Below are 19,631 nucleotides of genomic sequence, written 5' to 3' on the forward strand. Positions count from 1 at the left end.
GAGGAAGAGGAGGGGAGGGAGGGAGGAAGTCAGGGGCAGCCAATCAGAGCAAACCATGACATCATCAGCTGATCTGCCTTCAGGCTAATGAACATACAGAGAGTGACTCAGAGAAATACGATTAGACAGCAGGACAGGCGGACTAAGGCAACGGCCAGTCAGTAAAGCAGTCGGCAAACTGTTTGATGACTGGGAACCAGTCTGCCAGTCTGTCTCAACCCAGTTCAGCCAAATATAAACCCAGTCGCCAGTTAGAAAATGGTCTGATAAATGGAAACAGTCATCCTGTCTGAAAACAGTCAGCAAACAGGCTGATAACTGGTAACAAGACAGTCAATAAGACAGAAAACCAGTTTAAATAGACATAAAACCAGTAACCAGTGAGGGACCAGCTTGTCAATCAGACGGTAAACCAGTTTAAACATAAACCCAGTAACCAGTGAGGAACCAGCCTGTCAATCAGACGGTAAACCAGTTTAAACATATAACCAGTGAGGAACCAGCCTGTCAATCACACGGTAAACCAGTTTAAACATAAAACCAGTAACCAGTGAGGTACCAGCCTGTCAATCAGACGGTAAACCAGTTTAAACATAAAACCAGTAACCAGTGAGGTACCAGCCTGCCAATCAGACGGTAAACCAGTTTAAACATATAACCAGTGAGGAACCAGCCTGTCAATCACACGGTAAACCAGTTTAAACATAAAACCAGTAACCAGTGAGGTACCAGCCTGTCAATCAGACGGTAAACCAGTTTAAACATAAAACCAGTAACCAGTGAGGTACCAGCCTGCCAATCAGACGGTAAACCAGTTTAAACATATAACCAGTGAGGAACCAGCCTGTCAATCAGACGGTAAGCCAGTTTAAACATAAAACCAGTAACCAGTGAGGAACCAGCCTGAGACAGAAAACCAGTTTAAAGGAGCAGTATTTGTGTAAAATCCACTTTTTTTATCTTTAAATCATGTCGTAATGTTATTCCCTCATCCAAAACAAACATGGAGTCTTGCTTTGATTCTAATGTATGTTTGAGAAATTCTTTAATTTCCATGGCAACCATTCAGCTGTTCAAAATGCCTGGGGGGGCCTAGCCCCGCCTTCGAGGTGCAGGTCCTCCTCAGAGCTGCTGTTTCCAAGCTACTTCCCCATGACTCAGCTCCTTCAGACTAGCCAGAAGCAATTAGCAAACACCTGGTGGAACTTTGCACCTTCTGAGCTCTTTGTACCAGCTACTTTCTGAAGGCAGAGTTTTAGAAAGAGCAGGAGTTTTTAAAGTGACACAGGCCCAATTTCAAAGCATCAAATCAGGAACTAAAAGATAGAGCACTTTCATAAAAATTTAAGTTAGTAGCCCGATTGTGCTGTAAAATGGCACTATGTGTCTGGAAAATATATAATGCTGTCCCTTTAAGAAGCAGTTTAATGCATAGTTGGTTGGTGATAAATCAACACCTTTTAGGAGCTTTCTATATCAGTCAGTATTTCATGAAAGATATCGTCTTGCAAAGACTTTGATAATAGCTTAGTAAAAACAACCACTTGTTCTAATTCACTTCATACAGAGGGTCTGGACTTAGTTGAGGTTTTAACTGCTAACGTTTGGCCATGATGTACGTAACGCGGAAGTTGAAGCTTACCGGAAATGGCCTGTGCGGTAAGCGACCATCCTCCACTACTTGGAAAAATATGACTTTTTCAGCCACACGGACCGAACCGAACTATTTTGTTCACTTCCTCCGCTGCCGACGCTAAACTACTTATTCTGTTTTTCACAGTAGGAAAGGAAACTGGACGTGTGAATTACCACCACCTAGTGGTAGGGGGTGTTCTATGATGATTTAATTTCGAATATCGTCACCTTTCGAAATAATAGTCACATAATAAAGTTTTCTTTAATAAATTATCTTTTGGCAATAAGAAAGGAGTCATTTTTATTCTTTTTTTTGCCAAACTCACATTTGGAAAAAATGACTTAGGCCATCATTTTAGGAAGGTGACATCTATCTACAGACAAATTACAATTTAAAAACAGCCTAGAAAATAAACATTGTTTACATTTATTTGCTGATTGGTCTTGAGAAATCCAAGTGAATGAGAGAAATTCCAGGCAGAGCACTGAAGGGAGATGAGTATCTAGTTGAAATGTGTAAGAAAGCAAAACCTTTACAAGTTTCATTGACTTTGTTGCATTCTTGTCTTCATTTTTACTTTGTTTTGGTACTTGTTATTTTTGAGTGTTATGTTTGTTTTGGGTGACTGTGGATCAATAATATTAAATGTTATTAAGCAAAACTAATTTTGTGGATGAAAAGTGTGAATTTCCAATGTTTCTATAGTCTGAATACAATAAAATAACTGATTTAATCTTCCTTCTGATTTTTTCCCAACAATTCCCACTGACCAGACTAGTGGACCCAAGTAAAACCCTCAAACAAGAAGAATCCAAACACACAGCTCAGTGCTTCATATATTTTATATACAAACAGATAAGTTAGAGTGAAGAACAAGAAATCATTTTTACTCTATAGTCAGGTTGCTCAAAAAAGATGCAACGATTCACCTTCATGTTTCCCGGCCTGCAGAACAACTACAGGATCTGGCTGGGTTCTCCAACTGCTGGCAAAAATATCAGCTATTCCTAAAATATTCACTTTTAATATTTACATATAAACAAAGAGTTCCCAAGGACAGAACAGAGTGAAGTGGATTTAAACATTCAACAACAGATTCATCCAGAAACAAGAAGTCAGTGAAGCGCAACATCGGGTTCAGGCTGCAGGACGAAGTTCTGCTGACGAGTCTGTTAGAAACTCCAGTTTCTATAATTGACATTAAATGGGCTCTGAGGAAGGGGCGTCTAAACGTTTGCAACATGGGACTGAATCACAAAGTCGAAAGTATTGAAGAGCCTTATTGTTTTTCCAACTTAAAAACACATAATAAATTATACATGCAATATTTAATGAAGCAAAGTGGCATTTTCTTTGTATTAATAAGAGCTGGACAGTTTCCTAACTTTTCTGAGTAATTTTTCAGCTTGTTTGGTTTAAAACATCTTTTAGTCAATTGCCTGCAACAAAAATTACAATGTTCTTTAAAAGAAAAACCTTACATTAACCAAGTTTAATAGAAGTACTAATGTGTTTTAATTTTTTAAAGAAGTTTCTGTTAAAAAAAGAATTAAAGGTGTAATTAAAACTCTCATGCTAAAAATGACAAAAGGGTCACATTCAGTTTTTAAGATTCAAAATAAAAAATTTGATTCAGAAAACAAATACTTTTTCTGAAATTTAAATTTTTTTTATAATTTCCAAAAATTACGTTTCCGAAATTATTTTCTGGAATATTATTTCAGAAAAAAAGTAAAATAATTACATTATTTCGGAATAAATATTTTCAGAAATAATTTTTCAGAAAAATAATTTTTAAATAATAATAAAAAAACTATAACTGAAGTTTCTCATCAGAAACAATTACAAAGGTTGAATTTTGGTCTTTTAAATCTTTTAAAATACAGAATATTAAATTATGTGATTCCATTTTGTGGCAGCAGATGAGTAGAAATTTTAGTTGGATTTTCTTTCATGTTTTAACTAATTCATATATTTTTTTAGGGGGTCTGACCACGCCTGACCTCGATGTTAAACACGTCACACTCACGACTGAATATGAAGCCTCTGCAGACCTGGACAGTGATCATCCTGAACGCTTTGAATTACATTGTAGAAACATTTAAACCCTTTAAATTGTTACTGGTTTTTCAGACTGGACCAAACTGTTACAAGGGGAGTATAAACATAAACCTGGATCGCAGGAGACAGTCCTGATGCCGTCAGAAGGATCAAATGATTTCCACCTTTAAATGAAGTCCATGATCAGAGAGACACTCTGATCTGATGAAATCCTTAGAAAACAAAAGGTGGAGCTGTACAAAAAACACATAATTCATCTTACATACATTATATGGCCTCAATAAGGTTTTAGACCAGACAGCAGTCTGTGTGCAGTTTCTGTCCTGATTTGGGTTAACTGGGGTTTTAATGTGCTGCTCCTCTTCCACTCGTTGGACCATCAGATCCAAAGGAGCGTTCCTTAGTTTCCAGCTGGATGGAGGAAATGTACAGATTGTTCTCAGAAACCGCACCTGACGAGACAAGAGAGTGAAAACAATCAGTTTATGCACAAAACAGGTTGGAGATGTGTCTATAATAAAGAAATACATTCTGGCACAACTGGACCTTTAAGAACATCCATGACCCGGATTTGGCCCAAAATGAAAATGAGTTTGAGAGCCCAAAAAGCCAATGAAATAAAACTGAAAACGAAAAACCCCAAACTATTAAAACCCTGGTAACTACCTTGTCTGTCCACCTGATGTCACTGTTGCGCTGTTGCCGTCTCCTCCTCCTCCATCCTCTCTTCATCCACCTCCTCCTGCATCATCTCCTCCTCTTCCTCCTCCGTCGCCATCGGGCAGGACGGACGTTCTCTCCGTCTTTGGCTTCTCCGGCCCTTGTGGGCGACGCCTTTCCTTCTCGGGGGCAGTGAGGACGGGCTGGCGGACGGTGAGGGGCAGGAGGAGGAGGGAGAGCCGGGTTTGGAGCGAGGTGCGGGGCTTTGGGGCGGACTGGAGGCAGGAGAGGACGGTCGGCCCGAGGAGGTGCAGTGATCCTGGAACGGCCGATGGAGCGACGAGTTGTCCTGGTCCGGAACCGGCGCCGAGGTGGAGGAATCTGGAGCCATCAGGCAGACGGCTGCTTCGATGTCGGCAAGAACTCTGGGAGGAGAATCTGGGAGAGGGGAGGGAATAATCCGAGTTCAGACCGTTTGAAAACATTTTCCACGTCTGAGGAAGAAAACTTTACCGTACCGGGTCCGCTGCTGGTCTGAGACTCGTCTGTCATCGGCGGCTCTGCTTCCTCCTGGATCGTCGGTACCGATGCCAGTAGGCCTAGAACACAGATATGTTATTTAATTAAAGATGACCTTTTAGGTTTCATTGAACAAGTTACGGCATTTATTAAATTTTTTGCACAAAATGTAATAAATACTTAGATAATCAGATTTTAGTTTTTGCCTATTTGTGAGCTGTTTTAGTGACTCCTGTCACTTTAAATCACAATAAGCAGCTGCTGGCCACGGCCCCCACCTCAACGTTTACACTCGCACATGAAAACGGCTTCAAAAAGATGTATAATTTTACAAGTGTATAGCTTTGAAAAACATTAGTAGAGCCTCCTGCACAACCAAAACTAATACAACAACTGGTTTCTGGATGATAAGTCAACAACAAAACAACAAAAGACAGCCATTGTACAGCACATACAATCATAAAATAGCTGACCAAACATGCTGGAGCTCAGCTTGGGTTGCTAGGTAACAGATGGAACTCTGCTCCAGTTGCTAGGTAACATGCAGTGTGACTCAACAATTGGGAGGTTTACCAGAATACTTTAACTTATTGCCAAAAAAACAACTCAATGTTTTTGTTAAATGCTTGGGTTGTATATAGAAGCAGTTGAGACCCAAAAGAAAGTATAAAAACACGCTAAAAGTCAGTTTTGCATAATTAAACCTCCTGCTGTTTAATCTACGATCAGAGGATTTCTGTAAAGCAAACCTTCAAAATCTGACACAAAGACATTTAGGACTTCATAGGCTAACGGAACAAAAAAACTAAACAAAAAACAGTTGAAAGAAATTTTGGGGAAATATAATGCTTTTCTGTATTACGGAAAACGTGTGATAATTTTTGGTTTTGGTCTACAGTGATTTAGAAATCCTCTGTCTACAAGACACTTTTTGTTTCTTTAAAATATTTTGAAGTTAAAGGAGACTGAAGTAAAAAAATATATATATATATTGGCAATTTTAATTAAAAAATATAACATTTCATTTGCCTCAAGTACCTTCAGCTTGATTTCGGCCCAAAAGCCAAAGAGTTTGGACACCAGCAGTTTAAACATCTCCTCGTTGCTCCCTTTAGGGGGCGCTACAGCAGGTCAGAACTGTACTTACTGAGTCCCCTGTAATGGGACAGCTGCTGGTAAACTTGCTTCATGCGCTCGATGTTGAGCCGGCTGCCCTCTGCGTGGTTTATCATCGGTTTGGGGTAATCCACTCCCACCACGCAGTTCGCCGCCTTCTGCAGAGACTCCGGGGCGTTCCACGGCTCGTAGATGTAGCGGTTCGGAAAGTCCTTCAGGATGGGAATGTAACGCCTGCAGGACGAATCAGTATTTCAGGTTTAGTAATTTTATTAAAATCAGCTAAAACACTAAATTTAGCTTAAATGCTACCATTAGCATCTGGGCTATCACCAGAACATCGGCCAACATTGACTTACTCCATTCAGTAAATGGGGTTTAGCTTTTCTATAAAAATGAGCTAAAATTATCTTTAGTATAGATGCTACCAGTAACATCTGGGCTGTCGCTGACATGTTGCCTAATATGCACTTACTCCATTCAGTAAGATGTTTATCTTTTCTATACGAAAATAGATGAACACTTATTCTAGCTTGAAATGCTACCATTAGCATGTGGGCTATCACTAGAATGATGACTAACATTGGCTAACTTCATTCTCTACTAGCCTCCAATGCACTTGCATTGCTATGGCAGATCCCCGTAATATAACTGTTTAACATTGTCCAGCCCGACTGTCCAGAATCTTCATCATGGACCAAAGTCTTCCTGCAATATTACGTCAACTCTGCACCTGTTCGCATTTTTACAGTGTGACCCAACCCCACTGTGTAGGCAACTACCATACATTTTTACTGCTTTCTGCTTCTGTAGTTTACTTCTCCATCGATTGATCAAATTTATCATCTGAGAGAATTTGCTGACGGTGAAGAATTTGTCCTTTACAGCGATCCGGTCCCGTATGCTGGTGCACAGCTCGAGCTGAGTGCTGCAGAGCTGTGGTTTGAAATCTGTGCTTGAAACTCACCACACTTCCTGAAGCAGTTGGTACAGGAAGTGCATCCTTCATAAACAGACAGAACGACACAACCTGAGCTGCACTGGCCATCTGAGATTTAAATCTGTCAGCTTGCTCTCGATTCGCTCTGCTCTTCATCTGTAAACCAACATTCTTTGTTTTGAATTCAGAAAAACTGATAAGAATTAAGGTCAAATGCAGTGAAGCAGAAATGATGATAATCTATCAGTTTCTCCGTTTGCTGTTGGATTTAAACCTTCTCAGCTCTTGTTTTATGGTTGATGCATGCATAACACCAGGAGTGCTTTTATTGTGAAAAGAACAAAAATGTTCCATTTTCTAAGGTTTAAATATCTGTTAGGACCGGGCGATTAATCATTTTTATCAATTAAGTTCATTTTTGGTTTTTGGTGATTTAATTTTTAGAAAATAAGAACATTTTTCACCCAATAAACTCCCAAGTTTCCATAGTTCAGAGTGATTTGAGCCGCCATTTTGTTTGAAAACTGTTTATCAGCTTCTATTTATTTGGAATTTGAATTCAGGTCGACTATATGACAAAATATTAGGGATAGGTTTAGATATTTTTTTTAATATTACGAGAATAAAGTCATAGTATAATGAGAACACAGTCATAATATTAAGAGAACGGACTATTAATTTTATGAGAATTCCAACACGAAAAATACATTTACAGATGATACTTAACAGAAATAGTTAATCTTTTAACACATCAGCATCAAATTATTACCAGTATTAGGGCTTTGAAAGGATCACCTGTGTCTATTTTGAAGAAAGAACCACAGAAACTCAGGTTTATCAAATCCCTTTTCTCATTAAAACAACTTTTTCTTGAAATTTTAAGACGCTTTTGTGCTTGCTGATATGACCACAATCTCATAATTAAACAAAAATTCTTCCAGACTGGCCCTGAAGTCTCACCAATCAAATAAAAAACACTTTTACAAGTCATCTGTATTTTTTTTAGAAAAGTGAGAAGGGAAAAAAATTCGGAATCTAATATTTTGGTTTTAAACCATATCTATGGAGCTAAGTTGGGGCCGTAAAGTTTGTTCAAAAGAGAAAAAAAAATGTAAACAAACAAAAAAAAAGATTTGAAAATGAAAAATGATTTTAAAATTGAAATAAAAAAAAAGTTTGAATCTGAAAAAATAAAAAAAAGTTTTGAAACACATGTATGGCCCCAATGTAGTTCCATACACATCACTCAGTTGTAGTATCTCCAACCGGTGAATTAGCAGATCTGACATCAAAGAAAGCCAGAAATGCGTCTAAGCCTGCAGTCAGTCGGGTGCTGAGCTGACCTGATGTAATCTCCTGACGGGTCGGTCCTCCGCCCGAAGCCCACGGGACAGTAGCAGTGGAAGAACTGCTGGAAGAAGGCGCTGCAGGACAGCCACATCCAGCTGCCAGCGTTCACGCTCCAGTCTGCGTCCAGCAGCAGCTCCTCAAACACCTGCAGGAAAAACAACAACACCGTCCGTCAGTCGGCTTAAACTAAAGTCAGCGACTTGTGAAATGTGATACCAATTTGTCAATATGGTGACATTGAGTGCCTTTTGTTGGTATTTTGCCTAATTGTGTCATTTTCCAGACCACCGATCAATGATTAGCAACGGCGCATGACAGTCGGACCTTCATCCCGCTCTCCCAGCTGATCCACAGGTCGCCTCTGGTGAGGAAGCAGGCCACGGCGTGCCGCGCCCGGTGGTGGATCCAGCCCTCCTGCCTCAGCTGAGTCATGATGGCGTCGATCCAGGGGAAGCCGGTCCGTCCCTCAGCCCACTTGGCCAGCGCCTCTGGGTTCTGGTCCCATGGGATCTATTGACAAACAGGTAAATAAGCATTAATCTCTGCTGTGGCGCTGCAGAGTAAATATTAATGCCCCTCATACACTTTTCAAGCATTTTCAAGGTAAGTTTTCAAACTTTCAGCACTGGATATAAAAACAAATGAACCGAGAAAAAGACATTTTCTATTCACCATTTTCTGATATTTTATTCTGCAATGATATTCTACATTCTGCAGCAGGGAGAAGATAAACTGAAATCTAACAAAATTACATTTTTGAAATGGTTGTCTCACACACCTGGCTGGCCTGAGAACAAAATACTAAATTAACACAAACACAAAAACATGCATAACATATAAGCCAACCTTTATTTTAATTACTCATATCATTAAGTCATTAATAATAACAAATATTCATCAAACTGAAACAATACAAACAAATGATGTTAAGGTAAATTATATTTATGCCCAAATTAAATGCTTAAAACTTAATATGCAAAAAAAATTGCCCAAAGAAATTCTCAAAAAAAAATTTCTCACCAAATTTTTTTGGCAATTAGCAAATAGAAATAATTTTGGTGATTCCAACTGACCTAAAACATGATAAGTTTAGTCTGACTTGACTTCAAACAGTGAGAAAATACGTCTTTATACACCTTCAGCAGGTGTATGAAGATGATCTGGTTTCAACTGTAACGTTTTCAAAACTTATACTTTCAATCAAAACTCTTCAGTTTGAACATCAAGTACTTTCAAGGACTTGATAGATAAATCAAGCACTTTCCAAACCTTGGAAACACCAAATTGAAAATTTAAGCATTTTCAAGGATTTCAAACAGACCCGTCTCACACTCACCTGCACGCAGATGGGGTTTCCCTCCATGCGGTCGAAGTTTGGGTTGTTGGTGGCGGCGGTGTAGAAGAACTCCCTCCACAGCAGCTGGCCGTACAGGGACAGCGGAGGACTGCTGCGCTTACAGAGCTGAGGAGGAGGAGAAAACCCACAGAGATGAAGATTACCTTTGGTTCCGGATCAAAACGAGAATATTCAACCTCCTTCATGTCCAAACCACTTTTTACAGAATCCTTACTGCTTAGGGAAAGTTAGGCTGAAAACTTTAAGGCATTTTTATGACGCATCTAATAAAATTTAAGACCAACGTAAAAATAAACACAAATGAAACAACCACCACGTTTTATTCAGAATGTCTATTTTACCATAAAGCATGACTCTTTAGTCCAGTGTAAAAGTTTCCAGAGACGAAGAAAACATAAAAATACCCAAATGGTGGATAACTATAAATGCATAAATTGTGTTTATTCACAATATCTCTGCTTTAAAACTGCAGTTTGTAACTTTTATAAAAAATATGTTTCTTACATTTTTGTTAAAAGTGTCAGATAAAAGTCTAAGTCCTCTGCCTTCTCCCAGTGTTAGCTACAGAAAAAACAGCCAATCAGATCCAGGAGAAGGCCTTGAGCGCTGTCAATCATGCTCGTGTACAATTGAGATTGCTCTCTGGCTGTGATTGGCTGTTTCTGCTTGTTGCCAGAAACAGAAACAGCCGTCTGTAAAACGGTAGAAAGGACTAAACAGACGTTTCTCACAGTTGTTGTGTTGAGTTTTGGACAGAAGCTGTGTGTGTTCTCAGTACCTTCATGTAGATCTCTCTGAGGTTGTAGTACAGCACCCTGCAGGACAGGCAGCCGAAGCGCAGGTAGGGGCTGAGGCCTGTGGGGCTGGCGTACAGAGAGCAGGTCTTCACCCGAGTGTTGGCCACCCACACCTGAGGAGACGGACGCACAGGTGTGAATCAGTCAGCGGCGCGACAGATGTGAGACGCTGGAGTCACATCTGTCTTTAAAGATGTTTTTAAGATGCTTTAAAAATAGTTTAATAAAACCCTGCTTTTTAAAAAGTTACTGATTAAAGTTTAATAAATCTACAGTATTTATCAGTTCTGCAGCTTGAGAAATTTGTTTTTCATTAAAACAGGAAAAAACTGTTAGAGTTTGTAACAGTGACATATAAAAGTGAAATGTCTCAGTAAATAATCTCACACTGATGCTGCTCATTCTGCGGGATTTTTATGGAGGGCTAATCCTGCCAAAATTGAGGGATTAAAAAAAATGAATAAATAAATAAAATATAAGATTTTACTTCAGCAATAGTTTTCCAAGAAATGTTGTTCTTATTCCTGAGAACAAAATAAAATATTTTCTATTTTTTCCAGCAAGGAAGTAAAAAAAATAAATAAATAGAAAATTGGATGCTTTTCAAAAATAAATAACAAAACCATTTTTTCCAATTGTCACTCTAAAGTTTTAATAGACACATTCTGTTCCGTCAATAAAATAAAATCAACAAATAATAATAAAATAAAAACAGTTTTCTTGCTTAATTAAAATATTACGTTATTAGCCAATTGTTGAAAATTCTTTTCAATTTTAGTTTTTTAAATTACATTTCTTGTCTTCCAAAGGATTTTTACGCAATTTTGTAAAAATTACTTCAAGGTGTGTTCATATTTATCCTGATTTTTGGTATTATTGGTGTTTTTCACACAAATCGAAAGCAGGGTTCAGGATTTAACGACCAAAACAAGCGTTCTTGTCCTGCCGCTCGGCTCTAGTGTCAGTTTTACGTTTTTGTCCAGGTATCTGCTCAGTCGGTCCAAAGCCTCCGACTCTCCTCCCCGCCACACAGCTGGAGGTAACCCCTCCGTCCTGAAACCTGCACACACATTTAAATCAAATCAAGTTAAAATAGTAGTAAAATAAAGCAAAACAAAGCTCTCTAGAAGCTGGGAAGCAAGGTTTTAAATGAAAAAATGGTTAAAGACAGCAAGATATCAAACATTTTGGTAAGCAGATCATTTATTTCCAAACTCTACATCTTGTTTGCGGATTTAAGATCCACACACAAAGTGTTAAAAATGAATAGAAAAAAGCTTTTTGTGTTTATATTAAAAATCATAATATTTTAAGGGTCCAAGAAAAGCTACAGTCACGTTTATTTCATGGTTTCTAAGATCTATATTGGTTCACAATTAATTTCTTGTCAAAACTACGGCTTAAAATTTTCCTTTGGCGTTCCACAGGGCTCACAGGTGGATCCTTTTTATTTACCCTTTTCTTTTATGATCTTTAGGTCATAACATTTGTAACAATAAGAAAATTTAGCATATTTATTTATATAAATAAAGTAAAGAGCAACAGCGAACCATCAGAATATAACAAAGGCCCTGAAAATTTTCTTTTTATTCTATATTTTTGTACTTTATAAGATATAAATATATTTGGAGGGATAATTCCCTATAATAAACCTGTAAAACAAGCTTGATTGATACAAACTTTTTAAAAATCATTAAAAAAAACAAAAAAACTTTGAGACATTCCAATCCTGGATTCATTTTTAAAAATTTAATTTTTCTTTATCCCAACTTGTGTCTTCAAAGAGTCATTGTCGATGGAGATGCTGTGGCCAGGAGGGATCTCCAGTAGCAGTCAGTGTTGCAACGACTCTGCAGAGGCCTCTGATGAAGACAGTTGACATGACTGTCATGACATGCAAACAGCTCGATTTCCAGGCAGCAGAGAGGATATGAAACCATAATATGTCCTGGAAGATCCCATCAGATGTTGGCAAACTCTGCTAACCAACCTCGTTTGCTTTTGCTTCCCCTTTTTAAATCTCAACATTCTCGAGATGTTGGAGTAGGGTATCATTTTTGTCCGCTATGATGGATTGAAGAGGAGGTTTGAATTTCCTCCTTCTTTCTCATAGTTGAAATATTATTTGAGCTTCTGAGATGCTAATCAGCTACTACCAGTTGTAAAGATAGCCCGTTGCCATGGTTACGGATCACAGCTGCCCAACAGTAATGAAGTTGGAGCCAAAATTTTTCCAGCTGCACAGCAACCAAAACCAGAAGGAGTAATTGTGTAATTGTTTGAAAAAGCAACAACTCAGCCGAAGAAATGAACAAAAGTCAACCAAGAGAAAAACAAACAGGAACGGCGTAAAACGGCATCAAAAACAGCAGCAGCCTATCATGTGATTACTCCAACAACTTCACAATAATCCAATGAAGTGCCTGAGTCAGTGATGTCATAAAATGTTCCCAGTAAGGCAATAAGTTATCGCACAGAAAACAAAGACAATGTAAGAGTGCATGTCTTTAAAATGAGATATTTCTGTGCATTTTGATGATCAAATATTAAGTTATAGTAGTTTAAGTGATATAGTAATGCAAGAACATATTCTCAAAGACCAATAAGCATTAAACTTTAAAATATCCTAAGTGAATAAACAAAACAACCAATTTATTCCGACAGGCCTAATGGTACTGACCTCATAAGTCAGCAAAAATATGTACAAACATGTTTTACTTAGAATACAGTCGACATGCTTTCATATTTAAATTAATGGATGAATAGTTCTGACCCGATAACCACAGAGCAGAAGCCGTGTTATCATTTGTTTTAATTTAATGTGGATTAAAAAGCTGCAGGAGGATCTGGAGAAGCTTACCCAGCTCCTCCAGTGAAGGTATACTGTACAGCTGGTCGTGGTTGTCGGAGATTTTGCCGAGGCATCGGTTCATCTGTTGCTGGCTGACGGGAGCCAGAGGTCTCCTAGGCAACTCCAGTCGGCTCACGATGGCCTGAAAGCGTTTAAAGGTCAGAGGCGGGTTGTTGTTGTTCATCTCGATTATCCTGCAGGCATGAAAACAGCAGAGGAGGATTACAGCTCTGATGCATTTAAAGTCGGTTTATTCCAGGAATCCAACCTGGAAACCGAAACTCATGAATTATAGAGAGTCATTAAAGCACAGACTGACGTTTATTTTCGGTTATCTTCCATGGTAAACAATTAAAACTACGGAAATTATATTGGCTGAAAAGTAATTTATTTATTGGTAGAATTTAAAAAAAGCTACTTTCCAGACTACATTTTCTAGATGTTTTTTCCTGCAACGTTTTTACTGACATTTAGGGAATTTCAGTTAAAAATGATAGTTTTGCTGTCTGTGTTCCACAATAATGGAGCTATGAGATGATAAAATTGGCTTTACATTTCTGAAATGAACTGTTAAACCATTTCAATTTTTTAAATCTAGAACAAAACTTATCGAATAAGGAATTTATTTTGCACAGGGGTTCCTTAAATCTAGAATAAAACCCCACCTGTTGATATATTATTAGTAAAACATTAATCAACATCTTGATGTTGCATTTGACTAAATGTAATGCTTCAGTTAATGACTGTGTGCTCTGTGACTTTGCATTTGTGTGTGTTTATGACGTAAAGCACTTTGAAATGTTTTATTCAAATAACCTTTTTATTTTATTTGTTTTATGCCCATTTCAGAGCAGCTCCACCCTGCGTTTAATGAAGAACATCTGAGTGAATCAGAACCAGTCTGTGTCTTCATCAGCCCGTCTGGCTGCTGCAGTCTCAGCTTTAAATGGATCAGCTGCCCTGTGGACTTTTTTAAGTTTCCTTCTTACACAACCTGCTCAAGATCTGCAGCAGGGACGGCGTCCCATTGGCTGGGTCCGCTCTGAATGAGCGCATTTTCACAACGCTGGAACGCACAAAGCCCGGCTTCCCCCAGCTGGTACACTAACACACAGGCCGGCGGTAATCCGCTGGTTACGCAACGCTGCACTGGTCATGCAGCAGCGCAGAGAGGCATGGAGAAAGTTCTTCAGTCTCGCTCGTTAAAACCCACTTATCCACGCACATGGGTGCAGTGGGTGACCTGCAGTGGCAGCAGCCGGCCACTGGGGGCTCCACCGACTCCGACACCCTGGAGATTCACTTTAGCTGCGACTCAGAATATTTGACCAAAATTTATTTATCTATAAAATAAATTTCTATAAGTTTAATTTGTCTTAACATCCCAGTTATTTCTGTGTTTCTACCATATTTTTATATTTATTGAGATACACTTATTATTTTATTCAATTATTTGACTTGACTTTTAAAACTGCTATTTTTTAAACTTTCGTTGTGCTTTTTTTTGTGAACAATGAGAGTAAAATGAGCTCTGAATATTGTGCTAAATTACATTACATTAAGCTACCATGCTTCATTAATAATGTCAGATGCAGCCAGAAAGACCCAAAGTTACAGATTTTACCACGATAAAGCTCCAACTTGTAGCTGCGTACCTGTTGCAATTTTCTGGCCAATTTAAAGTCTTTAAATAATCTGAAAATTATTTATTTTCTAAATGACACCATCAGGTGTTATAGATAGAGATGTCTGACAGCACTTGAACTCCTCTAAATATATATTAAAGTTCCTATATTAAAAACTCTAGTTTCTCTCTTTTCTTTTAGCAAGTGCCCAAGTCTGTGATGAAAAGACACGAATATCATCATCAGTTGTTCTAAAAGTCCTAAAAAATATATTTCTTTATTCATACATTACTTTAGGATGGAAGTTGTTTTTAGTTTAAACTACCAGAAGAAAAAAGACCCGATTCAGATCAGCAGTAGACTCTGTGGAGACACGAGAAGCTCATTCTATGGTGAATAAAGAGAATTTTTTAATCTTAATCCCATTTTCCTCATAAAACCAGCTCCTTTAAATGATACCCGTTGCTTGTGGAAGCTGAATCTCACTGTGAATCTCAGACCTGTCCAGGTTGTAGAGGGTGTGCGAGTTCCTGACCACCGTCTCCACTCCGAACTCCTGGGCCATCTTGATGATGGCGCCGTCCCTCTCCTTCCCGTAAGGCTCCGGGTCGTATTCGAACGTCAGCCGGGTCACGTTCCATTCCTGCAGTGGGACGAAACAGGAGCAAAGGTTTGTGGAAAGAATAAATAAAACCGAATGAAGAAAGAAAGAAATGCAGCTAAATCAGTAAGATTTTTCATAAATATATGTCTGTGGTGTCAATCATTTAGACCAAGATGAAAACGAAGACTTAGATTAAGACAAAGATTTAGATAAAGATTTAAATAAAGACAAAGACAACGAGGTTGATTTAGTTGAGACAAAGATGATAATTCAGATGGAGACAAATATGGTGGTTTAGATTTAAATGGTGACAAGGTGATTTAGAGTAAGACAAAGACGATTTAGTTGAAGTTGACAAGGAGAAATATCAAGATAATGGCAAAAAGCAGTGGAAGAGAAAGACAGGGGCTCAACCACCGTTTTGTTATCAGTTTAATTGGAACGTAAATAGGACCACAAACATAAACAGCACACTTGGGCGTTACCATTTATCAAGTTTGACTAAAAACAAAAGAGTGAACCATTTCCTGTTCTAGTTGTTGTAATTATACACAACAAACAATCGAAACATAGATGAACAACATAAAAAATGTAGGTCATCTGTTTTACTTTTATTGTTTTGTTTTTTTCTTGACTGGACAAACTGGCCAGGCCCTGATTTACAGACGCATTTCTACAAAAATAAGATTACAATGGACTCCTGGTATATATGGGGGTTAGGAGTTGCTTAAATCCATGAATACTTCAGACTCGATATAAAAACCCTTATAACATACTATTTAAATAGTTCAAACTCCAAATATACCTTACTAAACACAGTAGAAACCATCTTAGGACAACTGTAGGAGCTAACATCCACAGTCTTCCTCATCTCCAATGGAGGGTTCAACCAATCAGAGCAAAGGAAAATGAATGGGACTCCTGGATTGGCTGCCTTGCAAATGACTGCATGCCAAACTAGCATTACACCCAGCTCCATTTTCTTTTTAATATGTTAGATATGCTCTGCAAACTTTCTCTCAAATAATTTAGTTGTATATTTATTTATTTGAACACAAATAAATCAGTATATTTACACAGCAGAGGAAAATTTATGACATGAAGAAAACATTAGATCATAAATAAACTTCCAAGCACACCCAACATCACCACAGGTACTCAATCTGCCTCGTCGTTGGTAAACCAGAACAAAAGAAGTGGATAAGCCAGTTATAAGAGGCTGAGGATGGCAGATAAAAATAAAAATACATCTGATTGATTTACTCTTAAAGAACTTCCAATCCAAGGAATGTCCAGCAAGCTCAGTCGGCAAAAAGATTCATTTTATTGTCGACTAATGGTTTATTACATTAAAATGAGTTCCAATCATCTAACAAATAACGCCCGTTTAGACCTCCTTTCAGTGTTGTAGTTTGGACGCCATCCAGAAGAGGGCGCCACTGGTCATCCTTTAGAGGCGCCAGACATTTGATACAGGAATAAAGATGGCGGCCAGACAAAACTGTAAGGAGAAACGACCCAAACAGAGTCCAGTATGGGACACAAAAATGCACTTTTTATGTGGTTCTGTTTGGAAATATAATCACTTGACAAGCGCGTTAATTTAAGTTTCACCTTAATGGCGAAATTCACGATGGAGCAGTGTCAAGTTATTAAAAATGTACTGATCAGCTACGAAGGTGAGGAGGATGTGATGACACAAACCCGGAGGAAATTACACAGAAAAACTCTAACATAATGGGAAAAAACATGATGGGGTTTCATAAGTTAATGCACTTCATGGAGCTACAGAAGGTGTTTATGTTTGAATATCTTTGCGTTAATGACGAATCAAGCATTTCACATAGTTTACTCTTTCAGCAGCCTAAGAGTTTCCCGTTTTCTTATGTTTTATAAATATATTTAAGTTTAAAAATATGAGAAAACCACCATTTTCTCTTTATTCAGTGAGCATTTAATACAGTTGACACAAAATAATGTATTTTTTAATTTAGCGTATAAGATGTAGAACTTCATGTTGCTGAAAGACGGTCGATACTCTTGAAACAAGACAAAAAAACTCTTCAGAAAATGGCAGTTTATCAATGAATTATTAGACGATTAATAAGATTGATCAAATTTAGATTAACTCATTAGTTGATAACATGCATCCTAGTGCAAATGCATTTCCCCTTTACAAATAAACACTTTGGTGTTTAATCACCACATTCACAGAGATGCTGGTGGAGAACATGACATGTGCAGGAACACCGACCTTAAAGAGCCTCGGGAAAACCTCGGTGGGCTGACCTCTGACCACAAACAGCCTCGAGTTGAGCTTCTTCAGACTGTTGTCCAGGTCCTCCAGAGACTCCAGCAGAAACCTGCACGGAGAAGAAATATCACATGTCACACAGCTGCAGAGATTCATTTGTTATGAAGCTTCTCCTGATGTGATCTTTACTGTCTGCATGGATGCTAAAAACAGGCTTTGAACTCCAGAGATGTATATTCTAATATCATTTAGCCCAGGTTGTAGTTTATGTCCTGAAAACTTGCAATTATCCCAATTGTCTACCTTTTTCTTCCACTCAACTTTCCATAATTTATTGCATTCAGCTCTCTTTACAGCCACCATTTTTGGCAATCATTTTCTGGAGGCTCTTTACATCCCTGAACCTATATTAGCTATTTTGTATTTTAAAAAGCAGTTTTAATTAGTCTTCTGCAACATTCTAATGTTCGTAAAAACGGAAATTTCCATTTTTAAAACCAGCAACATAACTTTTACTCACTGGCCTTCAACCCAACTGAGACTTGATTTTACTGGTACTGATTTCATCTCTTTAATTGAGCCGTTTGATTCTGTTTTGAATTGAGTTTTTAATAAACTGCGTGCTTATCTTTGTCACTTTATTGTTATGCTTTTTTAAAATGTTATTACTGATTTTCAGCACTTTGCTTCAGCTGTGGCTGGTGTTAAAGCGCTTTATAAATAACATTTATGATGATTATTTTCATTTACTTTACGGCCTAATCATCAAAATTAGCACCAACAAAGGCGTTGAAGTATATCCCTGTGAATGTAATGAACCTACTTACGATTTTCTCTGTTTTATTTTAATTAGTAAGAGAAATTTGCTTCTTGTTTTTTGAGACGTGCCTGCGAATGAAGATTTGTTTATGTTGCTCTAGAAATGTAACAATCTGACAATAATCCCAAAATTGCCCCGAATTAATTAGGTCACATTAAGGATAAAAACTAATTAAATTGCTTTTCTGTACCCGTACACACTGAAGTAATATTTGAGGATCAATTAAAATTGTGACTTTTGTTAATGGAGTTTCTTATGAGCTAGTTTTAGCTAACAGAGCGGAGGCCAAGGCCTTAACTCTGACAACTGGACATAAAAACATAAGAAGTCTCGACCTGATAAACCCTCCGAACGACATAAATAATGTCCTGGAAACAATTCAAAGTAACTGTAAGGTTTATGAGATGATATCAAAAAATGTCAGACCTCCATCTGTTGATCCCGACGTTAGCGGCTCCGGCGAACCAAGGGTCCAGGATATAAACACAGCGTACCGTGTCCGCTCCGCTAAGGGCCTCCTGCAGTGCCGGATTATCATGCAGCCGAAGACCTTTGCGGAACCAGTGCACGGAATTCACCACCATGCTTCCCTCCTATTCCACCATCAGAATAAAATCCACCAGAAAGTCAGCATTAATCCAGAAAAACGGGGACAAACGAGGACATCAGCGGGACTTCAGGAAACTTTACCAGCAGCAGCGGGCGGGGTTTACTGAACAGTGGGCGTGGCTAGCTGTTGGCTTGCTCCCTGATTGGAGAGATGGAGAAACGTCAAGATGAATTACAAAACTGGGCTGCTGTGATTGGCTGGGTCGGCAGATGGCAGAGAAAAGCGGTAAGGTGACGAGCTATGTCACGTTTTTGTTTGCCTCGGATGTAGGGTTGAGCAGGTAGGGGTGAGATAGAGTGCGGGTTACAGACAAATGAAGGCTCTCATTTCAGCTGTGTTCACATTATTATAGGGGCCATGTGATTTATAAAGCACAGTTTATAAAGGCAATTTGATTCAGTTACATAAATAAATACGTCAAACCTTGGTAA

The 19,631-nt window shown here is 38.3% G+C and overlaps 1 protein-coding gene across 2 annotated transcripts; it reads right to left on the reverse strand.

Moving 5' to 3' along the window:
• Window positions 1-2,460: 2,460 nt before the first annotated feature.
• Window positions 2,461-19,315, reverse strand: cry2 (cryptochrome circadian regulator 2). Of its 2 annotated transcripts, none has more exons than XM_081608328.1 (13): window positions 19,017-19,315; window positions 17,771-17,879; window positions 15,413-15,555; window positions 13,297-13,481; window positions 11,408-11,496; window positions 10,418-10,549; window positions 9,619-9,744; window positions 8,607-8,792; window positions 8,276-8,427; window positions 6,024-6,226; window positions 4,876-4,956; window positions 4,377-4,795; window positions 2,461-4,149 (listed from the first exon to the last, which is right to left on the reverse strand). In XM_081608328.1, the coding sequence occupies exons 1-12, from the start codon at window positions 19,172-19,174 to the stop codon at window positions 4,383-4,385; spliced, it is 1,977 nt and encodes a 658-aa protein (XP_081464454.1). In that variant the 5' UTR covers window positions 19,175-19,315; the 3' UTR covers window positions 2,461-4,149; window positions 4,377-4,382. The 2 variants fall into 2 exon arrangements, with proteins under 2 accessions (XP_081464454.1, XP_008410797.1); XM_008412575.3 differs by having other exon boundaries at window positions 4,364-4,795; window positions 19,017-19,314.
• Window positions 19,316-19,631: the final 316 nt, after the last annotated feature.

Source organism: Poecilia reticulata, chromosome 6 (assembly GCF_904066995.2).
Source record: "Poecilia reticulata chromosome 6, P_reticulata-male-v2, whole genome shotgun sequence".
Classification (NCBI taxonomy): Eukaryota; Metazoa; Chordata; class Actinopteri; order Cyprinodontiformes; family Poeciliidae; genus Poecilia; species Poecilia reticulata.

Coding starts and splice junctions, on each gene's coding strand:
- cry2 (XM_081608328.1), bottom strand. CDS start 19,174: ATGGTGGTGAATTCCGTGCACTGGTTCCGCAAAGGTCTTCGGCTGCAT. Junction 17,880..19,016: donor GTCGGGATCAACAGATGGAG/GTCTGACATTTT, acceptor TTCTCCGTGCAG/GTTTCTGCTGGAGTCTCTGG. Junction 13,482..15,412: donor ACCCTCTACAACCTGGACAG/GTCTGAGATTCA, acceptor TCATGCCTGCAG/GATAATCGAGATGAACAACA.